The sequence below is a fragment of the Chrysemys picta genome, chromosome 1, assembly GCF_011386835.1.
Source record: "Chrysemys picta bellii isolate R12L10 chromosome 1, ASM1138683v2, whole genome shotgun sequence".
NCBI classification, from domain to species: domain Eukaryota; kingdom Metazoa; phylum Chordata; order Testudines; family Emydidae; genus Chrysemys; species Chrysemys picta.
The window spans coordinates 212,556,224-212,578,955 of record NC_088791.1 but is presented as its reverse complement, the minus strand read 5'-3'; the positions used below and the strand labels follow the sequence as shown (position 1 = coordinate 212,578,955).

General features: G+C 43.7%; 1 protein-coding gene across 3 annotated transcripts in view; it reads left to right on the top strand.

Annotated features, from left to right (window-relative positions):
• The window catches only part of POLA1 (DNA polymerase alpha 1, catalytic subunit), a 349,978-nt gene that overhangs the window by 143,382 nt on the left and 183,864 nt on the right, over positions 1–22,732 (top strand). For all 3 annotated transcript variants that reach the window (XM_065579286.1, XM_065579280.1, XM_065579281.1), the window contains exons 27-30: positions 6,207–6,239; positions 10,144–10,236; positions 15,548–15,753; positions 17,523–17,655. In XM_065579286.1, coding sequence (XP_065435358.1) covers positions 6,207–6,239; positions 10,144–10,236; positions 15,548–15,753; positions 17,523–17,655 — 465 coding nt within the window. The remainder of the gene's footprint in view (positions 1–6,206; positions 6,240–10,143; positions 10,237–15,547; positions 15,754–17,522; positions 17,656–22,732) is intronic.

Below are 22,732 nucleotides of genomic sequence, written 5' to 3'. Positions count from 1 at the left end.
GATGGAAGAATTTTTCCATTGATCTAGTGCTGTCTACACTGGGGATTAGGTCGGTTTAACTACTCTGCTCAGGGGGTGTGGATTTTTCACATGTAGTTAAGCTCACTTGATTTTCTAGCGTAGACCAAGCAGAAGACAGCCATAGGGCTACCTTCTGAAGCTCGTCTCGCAAACTCTGTCATAGGGAGCATCTCTGAGGGGTGAGGGGACTGTTGAGAGCAGGGCAGCAGCAGACAGCAGTGTGGAAATTCTGGGCAGCACTGCCACCTATAGGTAAGCCTGGGAAGGCCGTTCTAGCTTCAGCCCTCAGAATCGTCCAAATTATGCTGGGGGCTGCTCTGGGTTTTATAGCAGCCCAGGATCTCAAGGGCTTTTAACGCTACTTTAGCCCCTATCCCTCCTTGCTGTGAGGTCTGTGGTGTGCCTCCTGTCTAACCTTTCTCTTAAGAAGGTCTGGCTGATGCAGTTACATTTCTGGTGGCCAATGATTGTGTTTCTATGCTAGAGTTCTCACTGTTCCCACCCCTGTGGTGAGAAATTGTATGATGAAAAAAATCTGTTCTAGATAAATCCAAAGAGAGACTGTCGGTGATTTTAATCAACATAATCAAATGTGAAGTGGAGATGGACTTGTGTTCAGGTTGGTTATGCAAATGTATTAGCTGGGAAGAGGTTTGTTGCTTTTTATTGTTACAGTATTTGAAGGCTTGTGGTCATTAGAAATGTAGAAACAGTGTTAGCTGGGAAGTCATGGTTGTTAGCTAAAGACTGGATGCTGATATAGGGTCAGAGTTAAGGTTGCGTGTGGAACCTTAATTATACCTTTTCAAACTTGCAAAAAATATTTTTCTACTTTAACTTTGCTGTAGAATTTCATGTCTATCAAATGTCTTCTTATCTGACTTTGACTTTTTAGTATCGTTTTTTTTTCTTTTACTGGTACCCTCAGCACTTCCGTTTAAGGTGTGTGTATGTATTTATTTTTCTCTGTTAACTATCATGTTTCTCTCAAGAAAATTAGATGGTACTTCTATATAAGATTAAAATATAACTGGTACATTTAAAAAATGCTGCCCAATTGGGAGGAAGCATCAATGGCATACCACACAAGTCCTTTCTGGGTCCCATGCTTCAGAAAATTTTCATTAATAACTTGGAGGATAGAGTGGAGAGTGTGGCAATCAACTCTGTCGATGTTACAAGACTGAGAGAAATTGCAAATACTTGGGGAGAACTAAAATATAGCTTTCTTGATAAATTGGAGAAATGAATTAAAATCAGTTGAGATTCAGAAAAGACACTTGTTAAATAGTTCATGAAAGAATGATGAAATACACAAATATGAAATAAGAGAGACTTGTATGGGCAGTAGTTCCTCAGATTTCAGAGTTTAATAATAGGATATTTTTAATGAGTCAGTTCTACAACAGTCATTCTGCTGCCTTTCACCTTATCTCCCTCCAAAAATTGCAAATGTTATATTCAGATTATATTAAAATAAGCACAGAAATTATTTTGCCCCACTCAGCACTAGTTTGGTCTTAATTTGGATTCAGCATATTTGTGAGAGTGTTAAACTGTAAAAAGAGAGAGTTTGGAGTGTTCAGAGGAAGACATTTTTTAAAATGTGATAAAAGGTTTACAATGTAAGACCAAAAGTAATCAAGCACTCTTATTGTCTGAAGAAAAGTCTGAAAAAGACATAACTCATATATAAACTATGTTAAGAAAACATTGCTTGCAAAACTTAAGCGCTTAAAAGTTAGGAAAACTTCAGAATTAAGGTTGTTCTTGTGTGTGGTGTAATATCCTAGTTTTTTGTGTTTTATTTTTTTAAACACGCTGGAAGAAAAAGTGCAACATGATGGAATTTCTTTTTTATCGACTCTGCATTTGGTTCAGACAGCTTTCTTATCCAGGGTTCCTGAGCCCAGTGGAGAGTGGGGGTGGTCATGGGATATGTCTACACAGCCTGCAGCAGTGAGTCTTAGAGCTTGGGTCACCAGACTCGGACTTGTGCTGTGGTGGTAAAAAATATCTGTGTAGGTGTTAGGGTGGATTTCAGAGCTCAAGCCCATTCTTCCTAGGCTTCAGAGCCTGAGCCTGAACGTCTACATAGGTATTTTTACCACCATAGCCCAAGCCCTAGTCTTTTGACTCAGACTTGCTGTTGCAGGCTGTGTAGATGTACCCAGAAAGCACAGGGGAGAGACAGTCTCCCTGCTTACAGTTTAGGTGCCAGGACCTGGCGTAGACCTCAGCAACTCAATGTTGCAATTGGAGAAGAAGCAGGACTTTCCCTACAAGTAATGTTCATATGGGTGCTCCCCTTCAGGGGTGCATGACCCCCCCCCCCCCCAATGTGCCTCTGAAGTGGAGCGCTCATAGGAGGACATATCTGGAAGAACTTCAGTTATTGCACACAATGAGTAACCTCTCCTTAGCCTTAGGTTGGAGCATACGTACTGTAGAATCTTTGAAGAATTTAGCTGCTTAAAATCTAAGTCTGTACTGAGCATGTGTGAACTGTGAGTCTTAGCTTTTTTTTAAGTATTTGTATAGTGTCTCTCGCTTCTCCCTGTTTTGGGGAGCCTCTTCGCATGGAGAAGGTATGCCCAGATTCCTGGGGTTTAAGGACTGTATCTCCTGCCCACATTTCTTCTCCACCAGCGATAAACACAAGTGCTGCCTTTACTGCCTCTGAGAGGCTCACATCACTGCAGCATTTGTTCCTCCTTTTCTCCCTGAGCCCACTAGAGAAGAGAGCCCCATCTTTAGAAACGTCTCCTGGAGAATGCCACGAGACCCCAATTGGATCCAGGCCAGGGAGAACCGCCAGTACAAGGACTTCAGACTGAGCAGCACCTCTCTGAGCATGAGCTTCGGAACAGAGATCGAAAACGTTAAGCCAAAGAGTAGGGGACATGGTCATAACATAAGGACAGATTCTCATCTAGGTCTGCCTCCAAGGAAAAGGATCCCTCCCCATCTTGGTCCAAGTTGGGTGAGTCCTCATTCGTGAGTCCTAAAGAATTAGGTCTACATAAATCTTCCAACCAAGAAGGGAAGGCACAAAGGAAGAAGGATCTGACTGTACCAGCTCTGATTCCATCTCAGAGACTGGAAGATTGGCACCACTGGCTCCAACTGGGAGTTCCATATCTCACCCAATTGGCCCAGACAGTTTTGTTTTCCTGACCTTCTACAAATGTCAACCCGTCCTCCCATCTGTATCCAACCCTTTCTGTATTTAACTCTTGAGAATGCCGGAATCAGACATACCAACCCTATCCTCTTCACCTCACAGCCTGGTATTTGGATGGGTGTCAGACATAGAAATTGCATGCTCAGAGGCTGCCCTAAGTGTCAGCAGGAAAGTTTTTCCACAAGAAAATCCTTTCTAGCTCATTGGAGGAGTTTCTCTGCCTAGAACTGTCAGCGGGAACAGTTATCTCCAGAGTCAGCAGACATTCCTGTTGTTTTAGGCTTTCTCCTGTTCCACAAGACGTCAGGACTTTTAGCTTGCTGTGGATCCACTTGTCAGCAATCAATGCCTTCCATCCTCTCACAGAAGGTGACTCTGTCTTTATTCACGTGACAACAACTAAATTGCTGAAGTAGTTATACTGGACCTTTGTGAGGCAACTACCTCGAGCTCTATCCTTGCCTTTAAAAAGCATTACACCTTACTCCAGGCCTCTTCTGCAGTTGCAGCTGTGGGGACAGCAGTATTAGACATTCATATCAACTGCATCTTTGCACCCATCCTCCTGTTCAAATACTTCTTACCAGTCACCCGCATGTGGAATCCACATAGTGATCAGAACTCAAAGAAGAGAGGCAGATTACTTACCTGTAATTGGAGGTTCTTTGAGATGTGTGGTCCCTATCTGTATTCCACTACCCACCGCCCTTCCCCTTTGCTTTAGATCTTGTCTGATTTGTGGGAATAGGAGGAACTTGAGAAGCATTGGCCGATGCCCTCAGTTCAGAGCATTAGGGGAGCAACTGCGCAGGTGAGGACCAACAGACACTGTTTGTCAAATCTCCGGACTCAGATGTGTGGCACACATGGGCACCCTTGTATGAAATACATATAGGGCCCACGCATCTTGAAGAACCTCCAGTTACATGTAAGTAAGCGCCATTTAATGCTAGGTGAGCCAAGGATTTGTGTTCTTACTATGAGTATTCGGGTGGCTATATATATTACCAGAAGAGAGAAATAGTTAGCTTCAGGTGCTAAAGGAGCACTCAAGGACGATAAGGCCATTGTGGAGAAACTAAATGCATTCTTTGCATCGGTCTTCATGGCTGAGGATGTGAGTGAGATTACCAAAATTGCGCCATTCTTTTTAGGTGACAGATCTGAGGAACTGTCCCACATTGTGTTATCATTAGGGGAGGTTTTGGAACAAATTGATAAATTAAACATCAGTAAGTCACCAGGACCAGATGGTATTCACCCAAGAGTTCTGAAGGAACTCAAATGTGAAATTGCAGAACTACTAACTGTAGTCTGTAACCTATCCTTTAAATTAGCTTTTGTACCAAATGACTGGAGGATAGCTAATGTGACGCCAATTTTTAAAAGGGGCTCCAAGGGTGATTCCGGCAATTACAGGCCTGTAAGCCTGACTTCAGTACCGGGCAAACTGGTTGAAACTATAATAATGAACAATATTGTCAGACATATAGACAAACATGATTTGTTGAGGAAGAGTCAACATGGTTTTAGTAAAGGGAAATCATGCCTTACCAATCTACTAGAATTGTTTGACAGGGTCTACAAGCATGTGGACTAAGGGGTTCCAGTGGATATAGTGTACTTAGATTTTCAGAAAGCTTTTGACATGGTCCCTCACCAAAGGCTCTTACGCAAAGTAAGCTGCCATGGGATCAGAGGAAAGGTGCTCTCATGAATTGGTAACTGGTTAAAAGGTAGGAAATAAAGGTTAGGAATAAATGGTCAGTTTTCAGAATGGAGAGGGGTAAATAGTGATGTCCCCCAGGGGTCTGTTCTGGGATCAGTCCTAGTCAACATATTCATAAATGATCTGGAAAAAGGGGTAAACAGTGAGGTGGCAAAATTTACAGATGATACAAAATGACTAAAGATAGTTAAGACCCAGGCAGACTGCAAAGAGCTACAAAAGGATCTCTCAAAACTAGGTGACTGGGCAACAAAATGGCAGATGAAATTTAATGTTGATAAATGCAAAGTAATGCACATTGGAAAGCATAATCCCAACTATAAATATAAAATGATGGGGTCTAAATTAGCTGTAACCATTCAAGAAAAAGATCTTGGAGTCATTGTGGATAGTTCTCTGAAAACATTCACTCAATGTGCAGCGGCAGTCAAAAACGAACAGAATGCTGGGAATAATTAAGAAAGGTATAGATAATAAGACAGAAAATATCATGTTGCCTCTCTATAAATCCATGGTATGCCCACATCTTGAATACTGTGTGCAGATGTAGTTGTCCCATCTGAAAAAAGATATATTGGAATTGGAAAAAGTTCAGAAAAGGGCAACAAAAATGATTATGGGTATGGAACAGCTTCTGTCTGAGGATAGATTAATAACACTGGGACTTCTCACCTTGGAAAAGAGGCGGCTAAGGGGAGATATGATTGAGATCTATAAAATCATGACCGGTGTAGAGAAAGTAGATAAGGAAGTGTTGTTTACTATTCTCATAACACAAAAACTAGGGGTCACCAAATGAAATTAATAGGCAGCAGGTTTAACACAAATAAAAGGAAATATTTCTTCACACGATGCACCGTCAACCTGTGGAACTCCTTGCAAGAGGATGCTGTGAAGGCCAAGACCATAACAGGGTTCAAAAAAGAACTAGATCAATTCATGGAGGATAGGTCCATCAATGGCTATTAGTCAGGATGGGCAGGAATGGTGTCCCTAGCCTCTGTTTTCCAGAAGCTGGGAATGAGCGACAGGGGATGGATCACTTGATGATTACCTGTTCTATTCATTCCCTCTGGGGCACCTGGCACTGGCCACTGTCAGAAGACAGGATACTGGGCTAGATGGACCTTTGGTCTGACACAGTAGGGCCGTTCTTTTATTCACGTTTTGAAAGCCACAAACATTTGGAATTAACTATGTGATGGATATTCTCATATGTTAACTTGTAATTATATCATACATTAATCTTTGATAATATTTTTTTCATTTCAGATTTTGATGCACACTAAGGAGATGGTGCAGAAGGTAATGCTGAACATTTTCATTATACAACAACCCTTAAATAGCACACCCAGTGAAATGTTTTATTCTAAGAAAATTGTAACCCAAACAAACTTGAAATCACTTCTTGGGATGCCTAGTTTACAAATGTAATCCTTCCTAATAGATTATAGCTTTTTTCCTTCTCTTAACACCGATGCGATCTAGCCCCTGCTTGAAGCCTGTGTGAGAGTGTTTCAAGCAAATTAGCAACAGTGCTAATTAGAGTTTACTCAGAGGCCTGTTACGCTCTGTGTTCTAGTGTTTTACTAAGAATTGTTTTTGGCTCCCTATTATATGGTGATTATATGCTATTTGGAGTTTAATATAGATTTGTTTAACTGCACTGACCTCTCCCACCATTAAAGACATCTGGTCTTCGTTTGTCAAGGTGATAGGATCCCACTGGATTTATTGCTAATCCTGAATATCTGGGTAGCAATAATGGTGACAGTTGCCTTCTTTCACCTCTACCTTGCTAGGAAATCTTGCCTGTCTTCTGTTCTTGTGAGTTTTGACCTGGATATAATTCAATGTGGTGTTATGATAGCTTTTTTCTGCTAAGGAGGCAGACTAAAGTGCTCTGCACAAGAAGGAGTTTCTGTGTTCATCTCCAGATACAGTAGTTCAGTCTGGAGATAGAAAACACATGGAACACTGTGGTTATTCCTTTATCCAAAAAGAAAAATACATTCTCTTTCAAGGCTTCTTGCCCGTGTAAGGACTAAACAAAAGAGGAAGACTGAGTCAAAGCCTAACTCTTTCCAGAGCATATTGAAAGAGTTGTTTTTTGGCAAAAGCCTTTTTAAAAAAATATTGAAGTGGCGGAGAGAGAAGACTTGTAAGCCAAATGCTGAATCTGGAAGAGGTGAAGGAAGAGCAGAGTCCACTGTGGATAACTTTGTACTGCTCTTAATTACTGTATCTATCAGTCAAATATGACTGTGATGGGTTCCCTTGAAATTTGTCAGACAAGTGATGTTTCTTTTATATGATGTGGGTACTTTGCAGCAGTGTTGTGATGGTCGCAAATGGATCTTCAGGCTATCATGTTACTCTTCAAAGATGTTGGCTATAAGCAAACATACCTCGTCTTGAATAGTCTGAATGTGTCTGTCAGTCTGATGGTGTTTTCTCTCTTCCCTCTCAGCCAGCCAAAATGACAGTTGATAACAATAGGGGTGGAACTCTTAAGACCAGAATTGTTCATTTATTTTCTTCCACTTCTTATTTACAGTATTCTATATCCCATATGGTGTTGAAAAAATATACCAACTGGCAAAACGTACAACTGAAAAGTCTGCCTGATTTTTCTTCTTTTAGCGTTTACTTAGTTGTCTCATGCTTGAGTTCCCCCCCTTGAATACGCACACGTGTACACGTATATTTACATATATACATTTTAATGAAACCTAAACTTTTAAATAAAATCCTGCTTTGCATTATTTGTATAGTTTACTGTTAAACTAATAATGCGTCGTGTAAACATTTTGCTCAAATTTTGAAAATGCGACGGAATGCAATATAGAATTATAGAATTGTAGACTTTTGGGGAGCTTAAGAGGTCATCTAGTCCATTCCTCCCGCACTCATGGCAGGACTAGTATTATCTAGACCATCCCTGGCAGGTGTTTGTCTAACCTGCTCTTAAAAATCTCCAATGATGTAGCATCCACAACCTCCCTGGGCAATTTATTCCAGTGCTTAACAGACCTGACAGGAAGTTTTTCCTAATGTTCAACCTAACCCTCCCTTGCTGCAATTTAAGCCCATTGCTTCTTGTCCTATCCTCAGAGGTTAACGAGAATAATTTTTCTTTCTTCTCCTTGTAACCACGTTTTATGTACTTGAAAACTATTGTCATTTCCCCTCTTAATCTTCTCATCTCCAGACTACACAACCCCATTTTTTTTCACTCTTCCCCCATAGGTCATATTTTCTAGACCTTTAATCATTTTTGTTGCTCTTCTCTGGACTTTCTCCAATTTGTTCACATCTTTCTTAAAACGTGGCGCCCAGAACTAGACACAATACCCAATTGAGGCCTTATCAGCACAGTGTAGAGTGGAGAATTACTTCTCGTGTCTTGCTTACAACACTTGTGCTAATACATTCCAGAATGATGTTTGCTTTTTTTGCAACAGTATTACACTGTTGGCTCATATTTAGCTTGTGATCCACTATTGACCCCCAGATCCCTTTCCGCTGTACTCTTTCCTAGGCAGTCATTTCCCATTTTGTATGTGTGCAACTGCTTGTTCCTTCCCAAGGGACTTTGCATTTCTTCTTATTGAATTTCATCCTATTTACTTGAGACCATTTCTCCAGATCATTTTGAATTTTAATCCTATCCTCGAAAGCACTTGGAACCCCTCCCAGCTTGGTATTATCCGCAAACTTTATAAGTCTACTCTCTGCCATTATATAAATCATTGATGAAGATACTGAACAGAATCAGACCGAGAACTGATCCCTACAGGACCCCATTTGATATGCCCTTGCAGCTTGACTGTGAACCACTGATAACTACTCTCTGGGAATGGTTTTCCAAACAGTTATGCACCCACCTTATAGTAACGCCATCTAGATTGTATTTACCTAGTTTGTTTATGAGAAGATTATGTGAGACAGTATCAAAAGCCTTACTAAAGTCAAGATAGACCAGATCAAATGCTTCCCCCATCCACAAGGCTTGTTACCCTGTCAAAGAAAGCTATTAGGTTGGTTTGACGTGATTTGTTCTTGACTATCTAGGCTGACTGTTAGTTACTGAAGTACTGAAGTTATTGGTCTGTAATTCCCTGGGTTGCCTTTATTTCCCTTTTACTAGGTTGGGACTATATTTATTTGCCCTTTTCCAGTTCTCTAGAATCTCTCCCATCTTCTATGACTTTTTGAATATAATTGCAAATAGCTCAGATATGTCTTCAGTCAACTAGGATGGATTTCATCAGACCCTGGTGACTTGAAGACATGAGTAATGGGCTTACTCTGTCCTTGGTCTTCCTCTTGCTTCTAATATATTTGTAGAATGTTTTCTTGTTGCCCTTTGTCTCTAACTAGTTTAATGTCGTTTTGTGCATTGGCCTTTCTAATTTTGTCCCTACATGCTTGTATTATTTGTTTATATTCATCCTTTGTAATTTGACCTAGTTTCCACTTTTTGTAGCCCTTTTTTGAGTTTCAGATCACTGACGATATCCTGGATAAGCCAGCATGGTCTTTTGTCTTACTTCCTAAATTTCCTATGCAGTGGGATAGTTTGCTCTTGTGCCTTTAATAATGTCTCTTTGAAAAACTGCAAACTCTCTTGAACTGTTTTTTCCCTTTGACTTGCTTCCCATGGGATCTTATCTACTAAATCCCTGAGTTTGTGAAAGTCTTCCTTCTTGAAATCCGTTATCTTTATTGTGCTGTTTTCCCTCCTACCATCTCTAAGAATCATGAACTCTGCCATTTCATGATCACTTTCACCTAAGCTGCCTTCCACTTTCAAATTCTGAATCAGTTCCTTCCTATTTGTCAAAATCAAATCTAGAACAGCCTCTCCCTTAGTAGCTTTCTCCAACTTCTGAAATAAAAAGTTGTCTCCAATACATTCCAAGAACTTGTTGGATAGTCTGCGCCCTGCTGTGTTATTTTCCCAACACATATCTGGGTAGTTGAAGTCCCCCATCACCACCAAGTCGTGTGCTTTGGATGATTTTGTTAGTTGTTTATAAAAAGACTTATCCACCTCTTTTTCCTGGTTAGATGGTCTATAGTAGACCCCTACCACTATCCTTGTTTTTTTTTAATCCCTTGTATCCTTACCCAGAGACTAGATAAGGTACGGTAAGAGAGAGGTGGTTTTGTAATTCCTTTGTTTAAAGCTGCTTGTTTTATTTAGATGAACCTTGAAGTGATTTATGGAGATACAGATTCCATTATGATAAATACAAATAGCACAAACCTGGAGGAGGTTTTCAAGCTGGGGAACAAGGTAAGAGAATTTTGAAGGAAAAAAATATTTCTCATAGACTTCATACATGGGTGTTACAAGAAAATGTGTGAGAGAGAAACACCACACACAAATTTAGTGAAAAAAGGTTTGGGTGTCCTAAATGTGTCATCGGTTGAAATGTATACAAATTCAAGACAAAAATATAGGAGACCAGTTTCAGAATACGAAGGGTTTGTGCATTGCTAATGATGAAAGAAAGGGTAGATGGGTTTCCTAAACACATGAATTTTCAAGAGGTGATTTGAAGAAAGAGGGGAGGGGGATTCTAAGGAGGTGAGAATGAGGAGACTGGTGCAGAAGGAGCCATGATAGAAAGGGAGCAAAGAAAGAAATAAGGTGAAAGGACTGGCATCTGTGTAGGAAGTGGAAAAGGATACAAAGAAAGTTGAGAGAAGAACTGTAGGAGGAGGCAGGATAATATAGAGCCTTGCAGTTGAGGGCGAGAATCTTGAATTTTATGAGAAGCTGATGCAGGGCAGAAAGTTAACAGTATGAAGCAAAGTTGTGGCACAGTCTTTGGCTTGGCATGGGGGCATTTTGAACACACTTAAATGTTTTTTAGAAATTAATTTTCTATATATTCTTGGTTGCTGTGTTACATGGGATGAAAGAAAATATACTACTCTCTTAAGACTGTTTGGAAATTTAAAGTTAGGATTGAAGCTCTGTGCTGCATATGGTCTAGTTGTGTCATTATATGGCAGCGGATATTACCTCAGTTCAATAGAGCAATCCTGATTTAGGAAAGTACTTATGATCTATTGATGTCAATGGGACATAAGAACACTGTTAAAATTAAGCATTGTTTGTTCTGAATGTGTGGTAATTATTTTTCTGCAACCCAGCATCTCCCACTGTTTTGGACGTATGGGCTGCTCTTCTCTTTCTGTAACTCACGGAGGTGGATCAGCATTTTGGCACTACACAGTCTGGTTATATTACCACTGCTCCTGCTTGCTGCCAGATTCTTTGCCTCCACAGCAGCAGACGGAGGTGGTTTCTTTTGCTCCTGCCCTTCCTCCTCCTATTTGAACTTTTCTGCCCAGTTTTTTGGGCAGTGGGGAGCAGTATTCTCCCTCCTCGGCATTGCTCCTCCTCCTCCCTGGGTTGGTTACCCCTTTGGGGATTAAACTTCCCTGAGCTTCCACGGCAGCATGTCCCTGTTGGCTCCTCTGCCGGGTCAAATCCAAGCATTGGTCTCTATGTGAGGCAGCTTTCCTAGGCTTGATAGATGGTGAGTTGTGCCCAGCCTGGACTCAGCCTTCTGTCCCTGACTTCGTTAGGTTAGGGTTACCATACGTCCGGATTTTCCCGGACATGTCCGGCTTTTTGGGCATCAAATCCCCGTCTGGGGGGAAATCCCAAAAAGCCAAACATGTCCGGGAAAATAGGGAGGGGCCGGCGCCGCTGGGTGCTGGGCTGGGGGCCGGGCTGGGGCCAGCGGTGCTCGGCTGGGGGCTGGCCCGGGGGTGCAGGGCCAGGGGCCGGCACCCCAGGCTGGAGACGCTGGGGCCGGGACCAGCCGCCCAAGGGAGCCGCTCGGTTGGGGGGGCCAGACTGGGCCGCGCCTCCTCCCCCCACCCCAGCTTACCTGCTGCCTGCTTCAGGCTTCCCTCGAATCAAATGTTCGCTGGAAGCAGGGGAGGGGGTGGAGTTGGGGCGGGGGCATGGGCGGGGCTGGCGGCGGGGCCGGGGCCCCGTGGAGTGTCCTCTTTTTGGACTCAAAATATGGTAACCCTACGTTAAGTTCCAGGGTTGAGAGTTGGACAGGCAGGTGGGGTCACCGTACTACTGAGGCAGCTGTGACTCTGATGGGGGAGAGGGGGAATGGAGCAGGAACCCCAGTGCAGAGCAGAGAGAGCCTCCAAAAGTGAGGGGGTGTAAGTCCCAGGAGGCATCTGCAGAACAAATTAGGGAGGCTTGAGATGGTCACAAATTCTCTTCCTCCTCCCCGCCCCCGCCAATCTTAAAATGGTTCCCAAGGAGCAGGGCTTCTAATCCACTCCACCTCCCAAAGCTGACCAGGAGAGTTCCAACAACAAATTTCCCCTCCCATCTTGGGGACTGGGACCCAGCGGGGAGGATTCTGAGACAGACCTCTTGAGAGGGCCCCTGGTCCTAAGGCAAGTGGCAAAAGTCCTCCCCAAAACTGCAGCAGAGCTTCTACTCCTCCAGTAGAAAGGTGAGTTATCTGGCTCTGAAACCTGACAGGCTCCTGTCAGTAAGCCTCAGAGCAGATTGCTCCCTTCAATATCCTCCCTTGAGGCTGCAATACCGCTTCACTTCTCCTTCAAGGAAGTGATTAAGGATAAATGGAACAAGCCTGATCAGGGCAGCATATTAACAAGAGTGACCTCAGGCTCTATAACATTCAAGAATCAAAGGGCTCTATTGTTGAGATACTGAAGGTTGATGCCACTGTAGCGTTCCTTGCCAGGGATATGGTTATTCCCTCAGAAGGGGAGTTCTACCCAAAAGAAACCATGGATAGAAAGATGGAAAGTGTAGACGCGATAAATCGATCCCCCAATTGCTCTCCTGTCGACTGCTGAACTCCAGCTCGGCGAGAGGCGGAAGCAAAGTCGACGGGGCAGCAGCAGCCGTCGAAGTAAGTGATTCTAAGTCGATCTAAGATACGTTGACTTCAGCTACGCTCTTCTCATAGCTGAAGTTGCGTATCTTAGATCGATTTCTCCCCCCCTCGCCCCCGCAGTGTAGACCAGGCCTTATAGCATAGTTGGCCTCAGGACCTACTTATGTATCTACCATTTCCAGTATTGGGGAAGGCAGTCCAGAAAATAAAATGAACAGGCAATGGTAATTCTGATAACTTATTGTTGGCCAAGGAGACCTGTGTTCTCAAACCTGATAAAGCTGAAACTGGAGCACTCATTCCTGCTTCTGTGAACATCCTTTTGAAGGTTCTCTTTTTCATCCTGACTGAAGTGGCTTCAACTAAAAGCCTAGCTATTGAGAGGGAAACACTAGAAAGCTCAGTCTGTCCTCCGTAGCCAGTAAGATATTGCTTTCATCTAGGAGAGGATAGATACTAAAAGCGTACTCCTGTATCTGATCCGGATTCAACATCTGGTGCCAAGAGCACAATGCACATCCCAGAAAACAGCCATTCTGTACATCCTTCAAGAAGTCCTAGACAGGCCTTCAGCCCGGTATCATTATGTTTCAGGTTTCTGTCTTTAGTACGGTGCTATTTGCAGGATCCTCCTGGGCAGACAATCCACAGGTAGCCAGATTCCTTCAAGCATTCTGGTTAGCCAGATTGGTGGGCAGGCCACTCTTCCCGAAATGGGACCTTCATAATCCTCTCTACGTATGTCACTGTACATTACTTTCCAGATGTCAAGAGTTGTGGGACATGCTGGGCTGCAGAATGGAAAATTTCTTAGCAATGATTTCCTGTCTGCAGCACCGTCTCCCACAATTCTATCCACCTTGGATTGCTTATGAGTCAAGGCTCAGATATTAAGTGAAATCGTTGCCATATGACTGTCTTCCTTGGTCTGATGTCCACAGATACTTTATCTCTGGAATGTGTGTCAATGATGTGCAAGTTTTACAGCTTAGGAATAATTCATCTGGCAGCAGGTGGAACCAGAAGGGGCATGGGATATTGTGCAGCGTCAAAAATCTGATCTACCTCTGTGAGCCTCAGCGAGAAGAGAGCAGCGTGGATATCCAGAATGGTGGGAAATGCTGATAGCAGAAAGAAAATTATCAACCACAATTTTCTGTGCCTTAATATAAGCCAACATGCCATACAAATACATACAATCAGTGTAAGGTTATCTAGTCCATCTCTCATCCAATGTAGCATTGTATATTTACTAGTCTCGTTCTAAGTGTGCCTAGCTTCAGCCACTTCCCAGAAGAGATTACACTGGTTAATAGATCTCATTATCGGGAAAATTTCCTTGCTCTTCAGCATACACTTTTCCTTTCTTCATTTCATTCTGTTACTACTTACATGCTGTTTAATTCTTCATCATGTCGGTTATCAATTTTTTGAAGTCCAATGGAAATTGTTAGTTAAAGACCAATCTCCAGATATTTAAAACTAGACTGGAAAACTATGAAAGAAATTCTAGGAATAATCCTACCTTGGCATGGGTGTGGCTGAGGTGACCAAATAGCTCTTGTCCATATCTAACTTCTGTGAGACTGAACAAGGAGAGAGGAGTTTCCACTCAGTGGGAGAAGGGGGAAGAATCAAGACATCAGTAAATGAAAATTAAGGGGGTATGGGAAGCGGTCAGAACAGGTTTTGGGGGAATGAATGATGCAAAGATGCATTGTGAAAGAAGTGAAAAGAGAAATGATGTGAGGAAAGAAGGGAAGCTCCTGACCAGCCAGCATGGGAACCAGAACTCAAGCTTGTTTTCTAAGCTAAACACATTTGTGTGTTCCTAGATTTTATTTTTTTCTTTTGAAAGGCTGATGAGAGAAAAGAGGGAAATTTCATCTTTTGCCCAACAGAAAGATAGCAACCCAAGCCTTACCTCACACTTCTGTAGTCAAGTGAAATGGGTCCCAGTTCTAGAAACTACACACAAAAGGGGAGGGTGAGAGATAGGAAAAAGGGGAGTATTTCATCTTTTCCCAGAAGAGTTCAGGTTATTCTGTGAAAGCCAGCACCCAGTATATTTTATTTATTATTTATTTATGATTTATTTAGAAAAGCAACACACACAAAAACAACCAAGCATGGGCTGCTCGCTCAGTTCCTCCCCAATATTCACAAACAATATTTATTTTGACACCATCCTGCTTGTCCAGGAATGCAGCTATAGCACAGTAGCCACCTTCTACCTGGAATTGGACTTTTTATATCTGCTTCTAGTCATTAGGTTCAGCTGCTCCAGTTTCCGTCCCCAGGGTTCCTCTAAGCTCTGCTCCTCTGGGTTCAAAGTTCTCTCTGCTCAGGCAGACATTGCCTGTTTTTGAGTTAGAAACTGGGCTGAGGTGGAACCTTAACTATGAGAGGACCCTTTTTAGAATCCTGAAAGGTCTGTACTGCTCATCACACCGAATTGTAAACCCCTGAAAAACATGCTCCATGCTGGAAATAGTATCATAACCTTAACTGTAATGGTAGTTAATAAGTACTACTATACTGAAGACATCTGTCCAATCTATAAAATTATGTCTATATATGCACACAACATAGAGTATGACTGCTATGCAACTTCAGCCTGATGCATGTATTGTTAAAAGTAATGTGTGTTCATAATTACTGAGATGTTGCATTTGGTTTAATGATAATGTATCACAGATTAAAAGTGAAGTGAACAAGCTGTACAAATTGTTGGAGATTGATATTGATGGGGTCTTCAAGTCCCTGCTACTGTTAAAGAAAAAGAAATATGCTGCTCTGACGGTGGAGCCAACAGGAGATGGGAAATATGTTACCAAACAGGAATTGAAAGGATTGGACATAGTCCGAAGAGACTGGTGTGACCTTGCAAAAGAAACTGGAAAGTGAGTTTTGCTTTTAATATTGACTATTTTCATCTTATGCTGTACGACTCTTGAAAAATACACAATCTTCATTAACATGTGAGCTGCTAGATGTTGCTAATGCCTCTCTCACGGGAAAAATGTTGCTACTGTTTATAGCCAAGTGTTCAGGTTCTAAGTGATTGCCATATGTGAGGTGAGGAAGGGATTTTTCCTTAAATCAGATTGACAGTGCCAGTGACCTTGGGGGTTTTTCATCATCATCTGCAGCATGGGATGCAGGTCACTTGCTGGGATTACCTGGGTATATCTCAGTCAGTTCCCTGCCATTGCAGTGGCCTTGGGCATTGGTGCACTTTGGTCTCTTCTGTTCTCCTTTTATGACCCATAATGCTATTCTCTCCTGAGGGCCGTCACCTAATTTCAGTTGTTGGGTTTGATGTGCAGGTGCTGGGTAGTGTTGGTGGCCTGTGATATATAGGAGGTCAGACTAGATCATCTGGTGGCCCATTCAAGTCTTTAAACTCTGACTCTAACTCCTGTATTAAGTACAGAAAGTGCTTTAACTAATTTTTAAAAGGACTCAGAACAGCCTATCAAAATATTGAAAGATTTTTAAACCAGTAACAGATTATGTGTGTTTACTTAAAAAGGTCTATTTTTACTGTCTGTTGGTCTCACTTTCTTGTAAATCTTAAATTTGCATTTCCTCTGAAGCAATTAGATATATAGTACAATAAACCTGAATTCAGGAATTGTGAGAAATGAATGTCTACTCACATGTTTTATCATTGATTTGGGTTCTTAGGTTGAGAATTTTAAAGGTGTAGGGAGTTTGATACTACACCTTAGCAAATTACAGCTTTAAAGAGTTGTTAATAAATGTTAAGCTTGCAGAAGCACTCAAAATGGAAGATGTGGTCACTGTCCTGAAGACCCCTTTTGTCATTCATTTAGATCCTTTTATTTGTAAAAGAAGATGGTATGTGGTATCAATGATTATTTGATTTATTGGCATTTACTATGTGCAGCATTATATGGAGCCTCTCTTGCACTCAGCTTTTACAGAGATTATACAATTAGTACTAAAGAGAGAATACTTTTGATTGGGCAGAGAGGTGGTCATCTTATGGCTGAATCAATTTGTATTGCATACAGCCCCTTGGAAAATATTAGTTTTAAATAAATTATGGCTCCAAATGTACCCAGAAATTGATGCCTCTTTATCTGTAAATATACACTACACACTTGCTTACTATTCTTAACTGTTGTGTTTTCTAAGAAAAGATGCATCATAATAGAAACAAATTTCCCCAAGTTAGGAATGTATTAGGAATTAAAGCTATACAAATGTTTGTCAGTGTTCTTCAGTGACTAAGTACTGCAGCTGGCAGACCCTCTGTATACATTTTTCCAGAAATAGGCAGGAAGTTAGTGAGCAGATTTCATATTCAAATTTTCTTTCATTTTGGATACCTGTTGTGGATTAGTAAACGTCAAAACACCACTTGGATGGGTGAGGGGGACATTAGAAATGCATTGGGTCCATCATTTAAAGTAGTGTCAAGATTAAATAATTGAAATTTGAAGTATCCTAATAAAATAATTAAAGCATGTGAGAGATCATGGGGAAAGTGTTGTTAATTTTGAGGTAAACTTTGTCCTCAGTTTGTCTGTAGTTTTTAGAGGTAACAGAGAGAGGTGCACATATTTACTATGGTGTTTTTAAAATACTAAGATACCCTCTGTATTTTAAAGAAAGTTTTTTGTTTGCTTCTATTTCTTTATAGCTATGTAATTGGTCAGATTCTTTCTGACCAGTCCCGAGACACAATCGTGGAAAACATTCAAAGATGGCTAATAGAAATTGGAGAAAATGTGATAAATGGCAGAGTCCCAATAAGTCAATTTGAAATCAACAAGGTAAATGGTATCACTCATCGGCTACTGCTAAGATTTTCAGGTTTCTTTTTTCCCCCTAAAACTATTTTACAAGATTTCTCTGGTTAAAGATGCTGTAATATATAGTCTAGACAGTATTTGGTCCTGCCATGCGGGCAGGGGACTGGACTCGATGACCTCTCGAGGTCCCTTCCAGTCCTAGAATCTATGAATCTATATCTGCTGTTTCACCAAACTCAGGCAAGGGATGGACAGTCATAAATGATTTCTTCATGCATTTGATATGATATTACCAGGGTTTTTAGTTTGTCTTTCTGATCAGTGATCCAGAACTAGTGCTGGGAAAAGTTTAATGGTTCCTGGAAATATTGATACTGGTCCACCTCTCTGATTAGGCTACGTCAGAAGAGAAAATGTCTATTCCCCTTCTATTTTTAACTTGATTCTTTCTTTTAGATTTATCACTCTTACATTTCTGTTCCTTTCATTTTCCCTGGCACTAGCACTTGGGCCCCAATTCAGCAAGGGACTTAAGCAACATGCCTGACTTGAAGCCTATGAATAATCCTGTTTAATTTCTATTGTGATATTCCCTAGGAGCCTCAGCCATGGACCAGGACCCCGCTGTGCTAGGTGCTGTACAAACACCCAACAAAAAGATGGTCCCTGCCCCAAAGAGCTTATAATCTAAGTAAGAAAGGCAGTGGGACTATTCGTGTTTAAAGTTAGGCATGTGCTGAAGTACCTTGCTGAATGAGAAGCCTAGTGTGTCTCTCGCTTTTTCAGAGTCCCAAATCTGAATTGGTTTTGTTTTGTTTTTTTGGTCTGTGAGGCCATGCTCCAAGAATAGTGTGATAGAATGTACTTTCTTTGCCACAGCTGAGAACATTGTCTCCCAAGCCATTACTTTAATTATTTAAACGTGGAACATAAACATAAATGGAAAAGAATCAAAAAGTTATTTTCACTATAGAGTATGTCCAGAAGTCCAGTACAAATTGTTGGGTTCTCCCTCTCTAAGGCACAGAGACTGGAGCTGAAATTAATTCTGATGCCCTTTCTAGGACTTTTTTTTCTTTCTTTGTTAAAGCTTCTCTCTTCCCATTGGAAGCTTATGAAAAGACTCTTCTCTCCCAGCTTTGCCACAGTATAATAGTGCCCCTTCTCTGTTGGGCAACTCTCTGGTCCTCAAGAAAATATAAACAAAGTAGTAATGAAAATCACACACTTTCATGTCAGCGCTTGTGGAGTCAACTGTTTTGTGGTTCATTGACAGCTGTTCCTTTATTACCTCATCTGTCTTTTCTTGAGGACCAGTATGACTACAACCATTTCAAACCAGTTTTCCGTTAAAAATGAATGCCATTGGAGATATCTCCCATTCTTCTTTGAGTGCTTGCTCATGTCAGTTCCATTCTAGGTGTGTGCGTGCTCACGTGCACGGTCGTTGGAGATTTTTGCCTTAGCGGTATCCGTAGGGTTGGCAGTGGCCCCCCCTTGAATGCCGCTCTCATGTGTCGGTATATCAGGTGCCGCTGGCCCTACGCCCTCTCAGTTCCTTCTTGTCGCCTGTGGTGGTTAGTCAGAGTGCCTTTCCTTGAATTGCAAGGGCTAGCGATTTCGTTTCTACTGACTTTGAGCCTTAAGGCCTTGTAAATAGTTTGTTTATAGTAGTTAGTGTTAAGTGTAGTTAGAAGTTAGAGTCCCAGCAGGGACTTGTCTCCAGGCGGGGCATGCCCTGGTCTCCCGGGTTAATAATGCGCGGACTGAAACAGGCCTACGCCTGTAAGTGACCCCCATAACGGCTGCCTCAAGTGCTTGGGGGAATCACACATGAATGACAAGTGCGGTACTTGTAAAAGCTTTCAGCCCAGGACTCAGAAGGAGCGGGATATTCGTTTGCGGGCTCTCCTCATGGAGTCCTTTGCCCAGATTCCGAGTCGTCCCACCAAGACTCACCTAGTACCTCGGCCTCAATGCACAGTGCATCCCCAGGACCGGGTTTTGCCTGGCACCAATCCCCATCGCTGGTGCCCAAAAAGAAAACTAGAAAGCACAGCTCCCCGGCTCCAGGCAAGAAGGGCCATAGGTCATCGGGCAAGGGACCCAGTTCAGGCCGCCTGGCCACTCTGGAGCCATGTGTGCATGCCTCCCCGGTCAGGGCCCTTAGCCTCTTAAAAGGTCCACCACCAACTCCCAGGAGCGGTATGGGATCCAGTCCCCTGATGGCACCGACGCCTTCCCAAGTTGTGCCGGCGCCGAGAGAGCGGAGGCCTCCGCCCAGGCTGCCGACATGGCACATGCCAAAGGCTCCCCACGAGGGCAAGCCAGCCGTTAAGACCCCTCGGGGCAGTGGAGCACTGCTGATCCCCCGAGCCAAGACAACATTTTCCATCTCCATGCCACAAATCCCTAGAATCGCAGTCCAGATCCACTTGGGCTCACCCTGGGTCACTGGCACTGCAATCGTGGTCCCTGCTGTCTCGATATGGATCGCCTAGAGGGAGGTGCTGGTCTCTGTACTACCAGCACCGTTCACCCTCCCACCAGTCTTCCTCCCAGTCCAGATCTCTGTCGCCTGCCCAGTGGGAGCGCTCCTTGTCATGTCTCTGGTCCCCTCTGCACCAGCATCAGTCTCCTCGATACTGGCACCGATCTTCTCACTCCAGGCACTGGTCTCTGGTGGCGATGGTCAGAAGGCAGACTTAGGCGTCAATGGGCCCACCGTGGTCGCTGGAAGGGGATTCCTCCAGCATGTAAGAGCAGTTCAGCCCCTTGCCCAGACTCCACTGGTGCGATTGGGCACTTGAGGCCACGTTGACATCGACGGTGCCACCTTGCCAGCATGGCCAATGGCCAGCGCACAAGGCTACTCCCTGCAGTTTTCGGCCACCCCTCCTTCCCACCCACCCCCTCTTACCCGTCCCTCTTCAGGGACTCTTCTCATGAGCAACTCCTCATTCATGAAGTCGAAAACCTCCTGAACCTGGGGGTGGTGGAGGAGGTTTCTAGGACATGACAGGAAAGGGGTTCTACTCCCGTTATTTCCTGATCCCGTAAGCAAAAGGGAGCCTCAGAACTATTCTGGACCTGTGACGCCTCAATAAGTCTCAAGAAGTTGAAGTTTCGCCTGGTCTCCCTGGCCTCCATCATCCCCTCCCTGGATCTGGGAGAGTAGTACGCTGCCCTTGACTTGAAGGCCGTTTATTTCCATATTCCGAGGTGTCAGATGTTTCCTCCATTTCATAGTGGGCGGACATAATTTCAAATTCATGGCACTCGCGTTTGGCCTCTCATCAGCCCTAAGGGTCTTCACAGAACGTATGGCACCAGTGGCTGCTTACCTGAGACGTTGCGGAGTCCAGGTCTTCCCGTATCTCGAAAATCAGCTCATCAAGGGCAGATCTCGGGAACAAGTACAGAGAAGCCTCAATCTGGTGCGTTCCACCTGCTGCGACCTGGGCCTGTTGATAAACGAGAAAAAATCCACCTTAAAGCCAGCCCAACAAATAGAGTTGGTTGGGGCGGTTCTCTACTTAGCGTGACCCAGAGCCTTCGTTCCAGAGGAGTGTTTTCAGGCCATGTCGAACCTGATCTCCCATGTGAAGAACCACTTGGCTCATACCTGCTTGTGGTTATTGGGCCACATGGCCTCCTATACATACGTGGTCAGTCGTGCCTGGCTCCATCTCTGGTCTCTGCAAGCATGGCTGGCGTTGGTTTACATCCCCAACAGGCATGATCTAGACCGGGTGGTCAAGGTGCTGGATCGCATCCTATTGTCCCTGGATTGGTGGATGAACCCCAGGTTGGTGTTACAGGGGGCTTGTTTTGTGGCCCCATCCCTGTCACTGACCCTGGTCTCTGATGCGTCGGACCTGGGCTGGGGAGCCCACCTGGGCGAGCTCAGCATGCAGGGCCACTGGCTGAGAGACGATTTGGCCCTCCATATCAACATCAGGCGGTCAGTATGATCTTCCAAAAGTGGGGGACTCCACAGGTGAACTTGTCAGAACAGGAAATGCCGCGTGTTCTGTTCACTCCGGGGGATGGAAAGGGTTCCCTGTCAGACGCGTTCTAGCTCCCATGATTGGGGGCCCTGATGTACGCCTTCCCACCAGTGCCGTTGCTCCACAGAGTCCTCATGAAGATCAAACAGGACAGGGCGAAGGTTATCTTGATAGCCCCCGAGTGGCCTCACCAACACGGGTTTGGCACGCTGCTGGACCTTTTGGTAGCCACCCTGCTGCGGCTACCTCTCTGGCCGGACCTGCTGTCCCAGAACTATGGCAGTCTTTTGCACACAAATCTGGCAGCGTTGCACTTGACAGCATGGTTACTGCATGGAAGAGCAGGAATGCTTTGCCGAGGTTCAACAGGTCTTGTTGGGTAGGAGAAAGCCCTCCACCACAGTGATTTACCTAGCCAAGTAGAAAAAGTTCATGTACTGGGTTTCGGAACGATGTATCTGGGCCGAGCAGGCCTCGTTGCAGGTGACTCTGGATTATCTTCTGCACTTCAAGCTCCAGGTCTTGTCCCTGCCATCAATCAGGGTCCACCTGGCCACTATTTCCACCCTCCATTCCAAGGCAGGTTGGCCTTCGCTCACAACATGATGACCTGGTTTTTGAAAGGTCTGGAGCATGTCTACCCTCGCATGCGGGACCCTGTCTGTCCCTGGGACTTGAATCTCGTGCTGTCAAGGCTCATAGGGCTTCTCTTTGATCTTCTGGCTTCCTCCTTTCTTCTCCGTCTCTCCTGGCAGTTTTTGTTCTTAGTTGCGGTAACATCTGCCCGCAGGGTGTCTGAGATCTTCTTCAGAACTTCCCTATACGGTATTCTACAAAGATAAGGTCCAACTGCATCCGCACCCGGTGTTCCTGCCCAAGTTTCATACCAGCCAGGACATATACTTACCTGTCTTCTTCCCGAAGTCTCATAAATTGGAAGAGGAATGGAGGTTGAACACCCAGGATGTCAGGAGGGCGTTGCCTTGTACATCCACAGAACAAAGCAGTTTTGCAAGTCAACGCAGCTGTTTGTTGCGGTGGCAGACAGGATGAAAGGTCACCTAGTGTCTGCTCAAAGCATTTGGTCT